This window comes from Zootoca vivipara, chromosome 14, assembly GCF_965207765.1.
Source record: "Zootoca vivipara chromosome 14, rZooViv2.hap1.1, whole genome shotgun sequence".
In the NCBI taxonomy this organism is placed as follows: domain Eukaryota; kingdom Metazoa; phylum Chordata; class Lepidosauria; order Squamata; family Lacertidae; genus Zootoca; species Zootoca vivipara.
The window spans coordinates 22588655-22602410 of record NC_142597.1 but is presented as its reverse complement, the minus strand read 5'-3'; the positions used below and the strand labels follow the sequence as shown (position 1 = coordinate 22602410).

General features: G+C 46.8%; 1 protein-coding gene across 1 annotated transcript; it reads right to left on the bottom strand.

The window, feature by feature from the left end:
• Window positions 1–2058: 2058 nt before the first annotated feature.
• TLCD5 (TLC domain containing 5) lies at window positions 2059–13085 on the bottom strand. The gene is made up of 3 exons (XM_035140224.3): window positions 12803–13085; window positions 8626–8824; window positions 2059–3617 (listed from the first exon to the last, which is right to left on the bottom strand). Exons 2-3 carry the CDS (start codon window positions 8819–8821, stop codon window positions 3079–3081), a joined length of 735 nt encoding a protein of 244 aa, XP_034996115.1. The 5' UTR covers window positions 8822–8824; window positions 12803–13085; the 3' UTR covers window positions 2059–3078.
• Window positions 13086–13756: the final 671 nt, after the last annotated feature.

Sequence of the window (13756 nt, the reverse complement as noted above, 5' to 3'; positions counted from 1 at the left end):
TTCCTTTGGGATGATTTGGTAGTGGTATATCATGTGTTTGTTGGGTTTGACTAGTGGTATAGTTTCTCTTGATTTTGTGTGTGTGTGAAGAATTCAAGTGTTGATTCAACCTTATGGCCCGTCTGAATCAACAATTTGAAGACTTTTCAGTATATGAGATCTCATCACTGTACCCAAATGGTTTATTGGTGGTGGTGTCACTCCAGAGGTGTCAAATGGGGGAGGGGGAGGGAATTAGAAGCTAATCAAATAAGCATATAAATATGATGATTAAATCAGTTTATGGCTGCAATCCTGTTCCTGCTCACTAAGGAGTAAGTCCCATTAAACTAGGTGGTGTTTACTTTGTGCATAGCCTTGTGCTGTAAATCTCCTGTAGGGCAAGGTAGATATTTCCTTACGATACAATTCTATAATGTCTATACAGAAGGGAGTCCCATATTCAGTTCAGTGGAGCTTACTTATTAGTAGGGATGGGCAAATGTATTTCAGTTTCAGTTTCTCATTTTTCCATTCCTAAGTTCTGTCCTCCACATTTCCATATCAGCTTACATTTTTTTAAAAAAAAGTAATCATGAAAATTCAGCAGCATTTTAGTGCAGATTTCTCCGAATATCCAAATTTTTGTTTGCAATTTTGCCTACACATTTTTGCAATACCATTTCCCCTGACATAGTTCAATGCTGTATGCTATTTTCACCAATAGATGCGCTTTGATGCACACTTTATCCTGGTATATGCATTTGGGGGGGGGGGATATAGTTTACTTAGCTAGGCTACATTGCAAAATTCAGAGAAGTCCAAAATTCGAAGGATGGCTGCGATTTGCTTGACATATTGTTGCAAACAGAATTGGATTAATCCCTCATCTCCACTTACAGCTAAGTCGTCCCAAGACTGCAACTTTCGCCTTCTCTCTATACACACGAATGCATATGTGTCCATACGGTACGTGTGTGTGTGTGTGTGTGTGTGTGTGTGTGTGTGTGTGTGTGTCTCCATTTCACAAACCCAAAGCAGGCATTCAGCAACTTCTTGAAAAGTGAGTAGGCTTCACAGCCACACCGAAGTCTGAGCTGCAGGCAAGTCTCCTGTGTAGCCAGAGAGACGCCGCCCCTGGGAGATCAAGGGCAGCTTTCTGGAGCTCAGGAAGATTAGCACAAATTATCCCCCCGAGCACCGGAGATAGTTCTGGATGGCAGATTCAGGACACAGCAAGGTATAAAAACCCTTCCTGTGAAAAGCACCATGTGGAAACTGACAGGGCAACCTGTAACCTCTTTATCTGTTCTTTCTGAAAATCGTTGCTTGGAGATTCCCAAGCGACTTCCGTGATGAGAAGCACCAGCGTTTGCCTTGACATCGCAGGGAGGAAGCAGCAGCTTTTAACTGCGATGCAAAAAATAACACTTGTGACAGCTGGAGCAGTCTTCCAACCCCATGCTGATGCCCGTTTAGGAGTCTGCACAAGTGTCGCAGCTCTTGGGTTTGCATTGCCAAGATAAAACATCTGCCACGGCCACTTTGAGTGCACTACAACAAGGGAATATCTGCTTCAAGGGGAAGGGAAGGGCTGCTTCTGGGTTGGGAAATAAGTTCAGCTGCAAATGGGCATTTTTTCAGATGCAGGCAAATTTCAAATTATTCCTGCTTCAATGCTGGCCTCGCCAATACTAGCATAGATCACAGCTAAATATTCCTGGTAAATCTCTGGTAATCAAGCTGGCAGGCTTTTAAAAATCCAGTCTGGTGCTAGTTATTCCCAAGAGTGTGGGTACACAGCAAGCACAATGGCAGCAGCATAGCATGGGAGGGCCACGGGGCAGTTGCCCCGAGTGCAAAATTGTTAGGAGTGCAAAATTTTAACACCCAGTGTTAAAGCTGCATACTCCCATCGCTGGGCTCTGTTGAACCTGGAAGCGACTTCTCCAGACAATGGAACAACTCTTCTTTTCTTAAGTCTATGGCTGCAATCTCTCAGGTGATGTGGACACTGTTAAGTAGTTGAATGCACATATGTACTCCATCCGTTTCCCTCCCTCCCTCCCACCCTTCCGCATGGGCACGGCCCCGGGTGCTGGCAACCCATGTTACGCCACTGCATGATGATACCAGATTTGATGTCCGCCATTTCCTCTTGAGATATCCTAGGCAGCCGAGCCCAGAGACTGTCAGTGGCCTGCATGGCAGTCAGGATCCACAGGCTTGGAGCATGTATGGAGATCTTGTTGGTGGAGCCAGGGAGAAGCCTCCAGTATCTCAATCTCTCCGGCTTTTGTGAAAGGAAGTTGTAGACTGTGAAATCCAGCTGGATGGGCTTTGGCAGTGTGGAGCAGCTGGAAGAAGCCAGATCCTTGCTTCAGAGAAGCTGCAACCATCCTTGGCGTGGAGGTCAGTGATGGGCAGAGTTGAAGCTAGTAAGAGGCAGAGGTAATTCAGGTTTTGTCTCCATCCTCTTCTCTGATAAGTTCTGCAAAGGCACCAATGAGACTAGGGATGAAGAACCCACAGCCAGTGCCAGCTCCTGCATTGGTTGTAAGAAAAAAGGCAGGACAAGTGGGGGCCGGCTGAGGTCAGATTGAGGTTGGTTGAGCAATGCCCCGTTTCCCCTACAAGCCAGCCTCCACTGGCCTGCAGGCTTTGTGGTTTAGTCCTTCCCCCAGCACTGTCATTTTCTGCCAAGTTTCCTTCGAGGAGAATATCCACCCATCTTTCAAACCATGATTCATGTCTGGCCCCAAAGATCCCTCATCTTTGGAACGAGCTCTGGAGGTCAGCGGTTCCTTGGTTCCTCCCAATCCAGTTTTTGTTATGTGAAGCACCTGGACAATTCCCTGTCCATAAAAGATGCTTCCTACTTCATAAGAGCATAGAATTGGGTGAGACCCCGAGGGTCATCTAGTCCAACCCCCTGCAAGGCAGGAATATGCAGCTGTCCCATATGAGGATTGAACCTGCAACCTTGGCGTCATTGGCACCGCACTCTAACCAACTGAGCTATCCAGGTTCCGTTTTCTTATTGCTCGATTAGGCACAACAGCAACCATCAGTGAGCAACAGCCCACTGGGAAGTCAAAGTCAGCATTTTGGCAGGTGTCCGTTTTCCTTGGGATGCTTTCCTTTCATTTTTTCATTCTTCCAAGCAAAATATTTCTTCGTTGCTTTCCTCCTGGCAAAACTGATGATATCCAGCATAAATGCCCAGGACACCATATACATTGCCAGGACGCCACCCTTTAGCATCCAGATGGTGTTGAGCGAAGTCACCACCGACTGTACAATCCATGCTCCCCCGGCGATGCGCAGCCCCAGGAAAAGAGATACGAAAAGGTAATCCACCACATCCCCGAGGAGGTTGTGATAGCGTCCCATCTCCCGTAGGAACCAGCGTAGCTGCAGGAGAGGGTTGGTGATCTCGCTCACAAAGACGATGGCGTTGATCTCGGTGGCAGACTTGCCAATCATCAGCACGAAAGCCAGGCCGCTGACACTGAGCATGTGGTGGGAGAGCATCAGGTGGCCCTCGCTCTTGAAATAAATGCACCAGCTCAAGTCGAAGAGGAAGTATCCCAGCGACAAGCACATCAGGCACACCTGGAGAGCCGTGTTGGGGTAGCCTGGAAAGACAAGGAAAAAAGGGTCGGCTGAGTTTGGCATCCTAGAATTGCAGAGTTGGATGGGACCACAGGGGGGGCATTTAGGTGGAAATCTAATGTTGCTTGAAATGATGACCATTGCACTTTATAGGTTTCTAAACTGCTCTTTAAAATACAGTTGTACCTTGGTTGTTGAACACCCTAAAACTCAGACGTTTTGGCTCCCAAACGCCGCAAACCCAGAAGTGAGTGTTCCGGTTTGCGAACGTTCTTTGGAAGCCGAATGGCCGACAGGGCTTCTGTGTCTTCTGATTGGCTGCAGGAGCTTCCTGCAGCCAATCAGAAGCCAAGCTTTGGTTTCTGGACGTTTTGGAAGTCGAACAGACTTCTGGAACGGACTCCGTTCGACTTCTGAGGTACGACTGTAACAAAAAACACATTTTACACACTGAAAATCCAATGCTTTTTCCATTTGATGTCCCAGACCTATTCCCCTGCTTTTTTTTTGAACTCAATCCTCTCCATCACCAAAATTTGCGCAAGCTCTCGAATGAGAAACTTACCCTGAAAAGAGTATTTGGGAATGATATCAAATATCATGTTTATGCATCCAAAGGTCAGATTCTAAAACAGGAAATCTGGTTTTGAAGTGTGTGTGTGTTTTGCATGCATGCATGCAAAATTCAAGCCTTGGTTCTGGGAGATGCTCCATAACTATTCCCAGAACAACTTCCCAGTTTTTAATTGCTTCTCTACCACATGCTCTGGGGGAAATGTCATAATTCAGTGGCATCTCCAGGCCGGGCTGAGAGAGACCCCTGAGTCTCAATTCTTGAAGAGCTGCTGTCAATCAGAATAGACAATACAGGATGGACCAAAAGATCTGTGGGAGGCAGTTTCCTAAGTTCCTGTGAAGTGGCATTGGGGCAAATAAAAAATGGCTGTGGGTTTTCAAGGCCACTGAAACTGAGAATTCTCATTACTCAGATAGACTGCTCCTGCCTGGAAGCTCTTCTGCAGGAAGTCTGCTACTGGTGCAGCCTCTGATGCTGCCCGCCCTTCATTTAATTCTTCACTTAATTCTTTCCATTTAATTCTTTCAGCATTGCACCATAGGCAGGGAACTAATAAGAAGCTGCATCATTACCCTTCTGACTTGGCCTGCTGTTCATACTAAGCCTTGGAATAAGCTGGTGTCTGGCTTTTCATTAGGTACAAAAGCATGCCGGGTTACGCTACACTGAAAAATCAACACAGTTAACATTATTATACAATGCAGTCATACCTTGCATTCCCAAACGCCTTGAGAGTCAAACGTTTTGGCTCCCAAACGCCGCAAACCCAGAAGTGAGTGTTCCGGTTTGCGAACGTTCTTTGGAACCTGAACATCTGATGGGGCTTCTGCAGCTTCTGATTGGCTGCAGGAGCTTCCTGCAGCCAATTGGAAGCCGCACCCTGGTTTCCGAACGTTTTGGAAGTTGAACGGACTTCTGGAACAGATTCCACTGCAGTATATTTGATGCCCATTTTGTGCCTTTGCCCAGATGGTGCCCTGGGCCCCCTGATCACCCCAGCAGTAATTATACAAGTGGAGAAAAGGGGATTTGCAGCTGGTGTCAGTAGCTCAGATGTCACTCGGCCAAATGGCTTAGAGTAAGAGCCTGCTCTGTAGAATTTTTAGACACTCACACAAGGATGACAGGTGCCTCGTGAAACAGTTATAAAGACCTAATCCTGGCGATCAGGAGCTGAACTAAATGCAAGCAAGGGCTTGCAAGGACACAGCAAGGGGAGAGGATGTTCAGAGCGGCAGGCGTGGATCCGTTCCAAGTGAAACAGAGGAGCAAAAGGCAAGGGCAAAGAAGGAAAGCGGCAAAAGATTGTGGGTCATCTGACAGCAGGGTAGTGGAAGCACTACCATTTGGGGGTCACTGTTAATGTTCTAGTCCTCATTGTTTTGGGTGAAAGCTTCAAATCATGTTGGGAGTGTGCACTAATATGCTAAAGACTAGTAAGCAATTGCAACCACCACCAAGGATATTATATCTTAATAATAATAATAATAATAATAATAATAATAATAATAATAATAATAATAAATAATAAATAATAATAATAATAATAAAATATTTATACCCCGCCTGTCTGGCTGGGTTTCCCCAGCCACTCTGGGCGATTCCCAACAGAACATTAAAAACATGATAAAACATCAGACATTATAAACTTCCCTAAACAGGGTTGCCTTCAGGTGTCTTCTAAAAATCAGATAGTTGACAACTGATGGGAGGGCGTTCCATAGGGCAGGCGCCATTACCAAGAAGGCCCTCTGCCTGGTTCCCTGTAACCTCACTTCTCGTAGTGAGGGAACCGCCAGAAGGCCCTTGGGGCTGGACCTCAGTGTCTGGGCTGAATGATGGGGGGTGGAGACACTCCTTCAGGTATAATACTGCATAAGGTTCTTGGGCATTGTTGTCCTTGCTTATTATCTGTTTGTCTGTCTGTCTGTCTGTCTGTCTGTCTTAATAATAACAATAATTTCTGAGGCTAGCAATTCACCCCCCCCCTTTTTTGCCACTGAACCTCCAGTAAAAATAAACTGGAGGTCTCGGATAACAGTTGACCTTTCCTGAAGCATCTTAGGAACTGCCATCAAGGACCCACGCTTCGGAAATTGCAAAGATTGTGATGTCATTACAGGGCAAGTCTGATTTGTTCCCAGACCATGCAGACATTATGGTAATCCGCGTAACCAGTGGCCATGCAGGGTAGCAAGCAGTTTGCTGGATTTTGGCAGAGACCCACATTCAGATCCTTGGTTAGCTCAATCTTGGGTCAGTCATTATCACTCAGTCTGACCTACCTCACAGGATTGTTGTGAGGGGGGAAACAGAGAGAATGGGAATGACATGTAATTAATGTATAAAGTGCAACAAATGACTGAAAAAATATAAGTAGGGGCATAATAATGTTTTGTTTTTAAAGGAAGATGTTAGAACGTTCCAACTTAGAAACTCTGATCCCCTGTTTGTTCCCAGAGAAGTGGAGAGGCTCAGTGCTGAGATGGGACCCTCTGCACATGACCAGAGGTACTTTCTTTTTTTCATTCGCTTCCATATTCTCGAACTTGTGACAAGTTCTGAAGATGAGCACTAGCAAGTCATAGTTCAAAATAAATCCAGTGTACATGTTTAGCTGTGTAAGGGAGTGTAGAGAATCATTGTGGGCACGGAGGATGAAATAATGGACCCTATCCAGCAACATGGACTATCTGCTTGAAACAAATAAGGGGAAAACATCTGCATTGATCAAACCCACATTCTATGGAGACGTTATTTATATAATTTCAAACATCATTTCAAAAGGACTAGAATCTGGCTGTTAAAAAGAAGAAGAGGTAGATTAAAACCCAGCAACAAAAGCTGAGAGTTGTAGGAAGCAGAAATTCTGCGGGGTGGGGGTGGGGGTGGGGATGCTGCAATCTGCAACTACGGTATAAATGGGGCAATGCATTTGTTCATTTTGCAGAATTTACAGGCCAGTCTTTGGCATGTCTACTCAGAAGTAAGGCCCAACAAGTTCAATGAAGTTTCCTCCCAGGCCATCAGCCTTCCACGACCAGGTGCCTTCCAGATGTTTTGGACTACAACTCTCACCAGTCCATGTTGGCACAGTCACGCTGGCTGGTGCTGATGGGAGTTACAGTATAGTCCAAAAGAGCTGGAGGAGGGCACCAGGTTGCAGAAAGCCTAGGAATATGGTCTCCTGTTCTCCTTCAATCAGCTGATCTGGGACAGAGGAGCGAAACTGGGAAGTTTATGTGTACCAGAGGAAAGAACAATTATGGCAGCGTAGAGGAGCAAGGCAAGAAGACTCAAGTGAGCTGGATTGGAAGACGAGGCAGGAATGGAAGCGGCGAAGTGGATGGAGCCGGGAGCAGACGATAAAGTGCAGGAGTAAGACATCAGGTGGAGATCAGAATGGTGGGAACCTGGGTTAGGGGAAGCAAGGATAAATGGGAATCAAGAGTCTGAGCTACAAATGAAGAAGATGCTAGTTGGAATGTCTTAGCCAAGCCACTGCCGTCAACGCAGAAAATGACTTATTCCGAGTCAGACTGTTAGTCCATGTGGCTCAGTATTGTCTACACTGACTAGCAACAGCTCTCCAGGGTCCTGGGTAGGGGCACATTCCCAGCCCTACCCAGTGATGCCACTGGGGATTAAATCTGGGGCCTTCTCTGTGCAAAGCAGATGCTCTAGCATTGAACTGCAGCTCAGCTTCTCCCGGATATAAAATGAGGATGATGATACAGACCTACCTTTCGGGGTCATTGTACAAGTTACAAGTGAAGCTCTTTGAACATCCCAAAGTGCTTTATTTAAGTGCTACATGGCATTATTTGTACTCGGTGAACAATAGAGATGTGAATGCCCGGAACCCACCTCCCACTCCCACCCCCACCCCCCGCAGAAAACCAAATCAAAAAATGTCCCATATCCCAATTTTCTCTAAGTTCATAATAAAAGAAGTTGGGGAAGAAACTGGAAAAATGGTAGGGAAATGGAATTATCCACCCTATTTTTCCTGGGCCTTCAGATCTCTAGGAGCAATCAGGGCTGCAAATCACACTCTCAACCAATGGTGTAGTGGTTAGAGGGTTGGACTAGGACCTAGGAGATCACTCACTCACTCATTCATTCATTCCCACTCATTCATGAAGCTCATCAGGGCATCCTTGGGCCAGTCACAGTCTCCCAGCCTACCTTACCTCTCAAAGGGTTGTTGTGAGGATAAAATGAGGAGGTGGAGAACTCTGTATGCCACTTTGAGGTCCTTGGAGGAAAGATGAGATGTAAATGGAATGAATGGATGGGTGGATGAATAATGTCACAGCAGAGCTGTGCTTTTGGGATGGGGATGGCACAGCAGGCAGAGGTTTAGCAGTGGTGGGCGAGCGGAGCAACTGCACCCACATTTGACTCCCTGTTACCTCTGACAACCCCCTTGAGAGTGAATCATCTCTGCATACCTGCATGAGTCAAAGGCCAGGGCCCGTCAATTAGAGCGATGTAGCCAGAGAAGAAGGTGACAATTAGCCCGTGCAAAAGGGTGACCAGCCGACAGCTCCATTCAGGGCTACGATGCTTGTTCCGGTACAAGAAGCCACCATAGAGTGACAGCCAGACCACAAGGCTGCAGATCACTTGCAGAATGATGACGATCATAATCTAAAAGAGCGGGGAAAGAAAGGTGTGGATTAAGTCAGTTACAACTGGGGACGTAAGGAGCTGACGACTTCTGTCCTGTTGCAGTTTCATTGCAATCAGTGCTGTTTCCACTCTGCTACAGTTCGGCTTCTGCTAAAATCAACATTATGCATCTCACTATCTGCCATTGTTGAAATTTATGTAATTAATTTCAAGATTAATTTCAATTGATGGGGGAAATGTCAGAACCAGTGCAGAAAATAATTAGAGTTCAGAGACAAAGAACAATTACAGTGAATACCAAGCATATTGGCTTGCATGATTTCTGATTGTGACCTTGGACGAACCTGCAAATTTTGGGATTGACCAATAGTTTGACTCAGTATATAAGGCAGTTTCCTATGTTCCTATGTCTTAAGGGAAGGGCTGTAGCTCAGTGGTAGAGCATCTGCTTTGCCTGCAGAAGGTCTCAGGTTCAATCCCTGGCGGGCTGGGAGAGACCCCTGCCTGGGGGGAAACCCAGGCAAGCCACTGCCAGTCAGTGTAGATAATATTGAGCTAGATGGATTGATTTGGTACACAGTAGTTTCAAACGTTCCTATGATTGCAACAATAATATTCTGAATGCTGAAACCTGCTGTTGCCTGTTCAGGACACTTATTTGCAATAGCAAATAAGCAGCTATGATGGTGGGCGTGGAAAATCACATATATTTGTGGCATCCCTAGCTGCAGGCTTTGACTTGGTTAAACTTTATTCTGCCTTTATTTTATTTTTAAAGCCTAGCTTTAAAATCTGGAAAGTCACTGGCCCTGGGAAACAAACCCTGGTCATTTGCGCAAGCAAAAGAATGTAGAGCTCAGGCAGGAAAAACACAGTGTTCATCCCAGTAATATCAGTGCCTTGTGTGAGCAGATGGCCCACATTGCCCAGAAAATTCTGCACCAAATGCCGGTAACCTGAATTCTGAGAGCTGTAGGAATTATGCAAGTTAACAGAAGTTATGCAAATATGCTTCCATTTCATGTTATCATGTGATTCATATTATTTTGCACAACTCTGATTTTGTTAGGGGGGTGGTAGTTACTCAGGACACTGATACCTGTCCCCTGATTGCTGGAAACCTTGCCATGTCCAGATTTCAGCCAAAGTTGACCATGCATTTTGACACATTCTGTCTCAGCCATAAGGGCTAGAAACTTGCCCTGATTTTTTAAAGCTGGGATTCTCAAGGTGTTGATTACTGCCTCCAGGACCAAATGCTGCCTTTTTCTGGAGACACACAAACAGGGGCAGCCTGTCCTGCTGCTTCGCTGCCTGAGACAAAATGAGAAGGTGCTGCCCCTTCTCAGTGGAAGCTCAGCTTACCAGGGTTGTGCAGTGGCAGTGGCTTCCCGTGAGATCCCCTGCGGCAGGAGAGGTGGGGTGTCCATGGGGGCACTGCCTCGTGGGATTCTGCCGCTCGAGGCAGCTGCTTCAGTCTGTCTCTTGGGCTGGCCGACCCTTTTTCTACATCCCCCTGCCTTCCACATTATTTGCTTCAAAAATGTGGTGGAAATTTTAAAGGTGGGCTTCTTCTCTTTAAGTAAGGTATGGGGCAGGGGGCATCTGCTGTGCTTTAAGAAATCCCAACTGCTCTCTTGCTCAAGGGAAACTTGCTATACAGGTTCCACAAAACAAAGGCCTGTTTCAATATGTACAGGGACGGCCATTCAAGTGGTTACTTAATTAGGTCACCACTTAAAAACATCCCTTAATGTTTTTTTAGTCAGCTGAAGAATGACAAGAGGATGGACTCCTTGCATATTTTTGCCAGGACTTGGTTTCCTGTGCACGATCCTTGTTAGAATATGAGCAAAAGTTTCCTGGAGCTGTTTGGAGAAAGAAGGAGAGACTGGGCAAACTAAATCCAGCTTTTGCTTCCCCTCCCCAACAGCTGCTTGGTGTCATCACTCATCACCTTTAACCAGGGTTACACAAGCGCAAACTCAGAGCCTACACTGTGAACATTATCAAGGCGATCAGCCCCATTCATTACTCTTTTATATGGGACGTGGGAGGCACCGTGGTGTAAACCACTGAGTTTCTTGGGCTTGCCAATTGTAAGGTTAGCAGTTCGAATCCGCTCAGCGGGGTGAGCTCCCCGTCCCAGCTCTTGCCAACCTAGCAGTTCAAAAGCATACCAGTGCAAGTAGATAAATAGGTACTGCTGTGGTGGGAAGATAAATGTCATTTCCATGTTCTCTGGCACTCATAATGGGGTCCTGTGTGCCAGAAGTGATTTAGTCATGCTGGCCACATGACTTGGAAAAAGCTGTCTGTGGACAAATGCTGGCTCCCTTGTTGTCTGAAAGCAGAGATGAGTGCCACACCCCATAGTCTAATGTGACTGGACTTAACCGTCCAGGTGGGCGGAGCGTGGGGAGGACTGCAACCTTGGAGCAAAACTGAATAAGCAAAGGAAGCAAGACCCCAACCAGGGGATCAAGTGAGCCTTCTGCTCATTGACAATTTCAAAATACAGTAGATGGAGCTGCAACAGACACCATCTAGTGGCTCACCCTCGTAATCACAGTTGTCAAATTTGGGCTGGGAAAGGGGTTTCTATGAACGACGTCTGAGTACACACGCCAGTGCACTCTCAGTGCTGGTTTGGGATGCAGTGTGTCAACATGACATTAGGCACAATCCATATCTACCCTGTATGCAGTGCTAGTTTCCTAGAGAAAGAGGTGCCAGAGCTCACCATGAACTTCTCCCTTGTTCTCTTAGAATGGCAATGGCGCTCACCTGAGTGGTTTTAAGCCAGTAATGTGTACACAAACTTAATGGTTCTGGTCCCCTACGTTTCTAGCAGCAGAGATTTGACAGGCACCCTCACTTTTGACTTCCAGGTCTCTCTTGAAGCCTGTTTAATGCCAACAGGCCTACGCACTTGTTTAAAATGTTCTTGAGTAGACAGTCGTTTTAATGATGGTTCTGTATTGCTCTTAAAAGCTTATCATCATTGTCATCCTCACTAAAATTTGTATACTGGCCTATACCCGTAGGTCTCAGGGCAGTTAAAACACAAGATAAAAACACACGATAAAAACACAAAATACATAATAAAAACAAAAAGAAGAAGAACCCAGTAATTTTGCTGTGCTTTGTGAGAAGGTGGTATATACCCTGTTTCCCCTTTTTTAATACGTAGTCATAAAGTAAGCCATGGCAGGGTTTTTAAGTATTTGAGAAATATAAGACATACCCCGAAAATAAGCCATACTTCCGCGCCGCGGAAACCAACCTCCACAGGCACCTCCACTCACAGAGTCACTCCATGCAGCCAGCACTGCAGGAGTGCGATCAGCTATGATGAGGCGCTCCAAGAGCTCCGCTTAACAGCTGATCGTGCTCCCGCCTTGCTGGCTGCATCCCCGCGCTCTGCCTTCTCGTCCACCGCCATCCCTGCCACTTCCGTGCTTGCCGCCACTGCTGGGCTCACTGCTTCTTCCTTGCCTGGCCCGACCAAGGAGCTTGGAGCGCCCTGCAGCGGCGGGCGGAGCGCATGAGCCAGCGGCCTCTGCCTGGCCCGGCCAAAGACGCCTGCCACCCCGCCACCCGGAACTGGGGGCTGCTGCAGCGCCGAGCACTCAAGACAGCCCAGCAGCGCCCTGAGCCAGTGCCCTGAACCGTAAAAACCGTACCGGTAATAAAAAAATAAGACATCCCACCGAAAGTAAGCCACCCTGTGTTTTTTGAGGGGGGAAAAGTTATAAGACGGTGTCTTAAAAAGGGGGAAACACGGTAAAAACTTTTACACATAAATAAGACCAAGCTCTGGCAGGACATGAAGATCAATGAGCTAGCAGACAGCTCCGTATAATCTGTGTGTTTTCCAGATATTTCCCCCCTACTATTTTCCTCACCTCCTTCTGCTACTTAGCCCCTAGTGATTTAACCACCCCTACAAGCAAAATGAAAGTTACAGGGGCACGATTCCCACTAGGTACTCACAAACAAATTCTGTGAAACAGGAATGGCTGTGACTCCACCAGCAGTCCAGCAATCAGCCAGTGGCCTCCTCTGTAATTTCTTGCTGAACAAAGGACTGTATTTGTCTCAAAGGGCTCGCTGAGCAGTGAATCTTCCCTCTTTTTTCTTACACAGAAACTCAGGCATCAGTTTTAACTTTCCGGTCCCAGTAGCATGGAGGCAAATTCCCCCATGTGCATTATGGGTCACTGGGCTCCCCAATCTCTTATAACCTTCCAGTTGAGGGCAGGTTGGCTTATTATGACTGCTGGTCCTTCACATTTCATTTTTATGACAGGGTTACTACGTCTGTTGCCGGGCAAGTAAAACCAGATTCTTTTGTGATTATACTTCAGAAGGACCTGAGTGAAAATGTACAGGTTGGTGAGGACAATTGGCTGTCAGGAAGAGTCCTCCTCCTCCTCCTCCTCCTCCTCCTCCTCCTCCTCCTCCTCCTCCTCCTCCTCCTCCTCCTCTCTGGACTATCTGGAATGAGATTAGGGTCATTACACTTACCAAATGGCTTTGTGTGTGCTTTGCAGGTGTGGCCCCAGATCAGATGCTGTCCCAATGGGAAGGTGGGTGTCAGCGGCTACTAGTCACAATGGCTATATATCCAGTGCCAGAATGGGTGGAAGGTCAGCGGTTCAAATCCCTGGGACAGATTGAGCTCCTGTTGCTCTCTCCAAGCGCATGCCAGCCTAGCAGTTCGAAAGCATGCCAGTGTAAGTAGATAAATAGGCATCACTGTGCCAGGAAGGTAAATGGCGTTTCTGTGCCCTCCGGCTTCTGTCACGGTGTTCCGTTGCACCAGAAGCGGCTTAGTCCTGCTGGCCACATGACCCAGTTTGTCTGTGGACAAATGCCAGCTCCCTCAGCCTGAAAGTGAAATGAGCACCACAACCCCATAGTCACCTTTGACTGTTCTCACAGTGA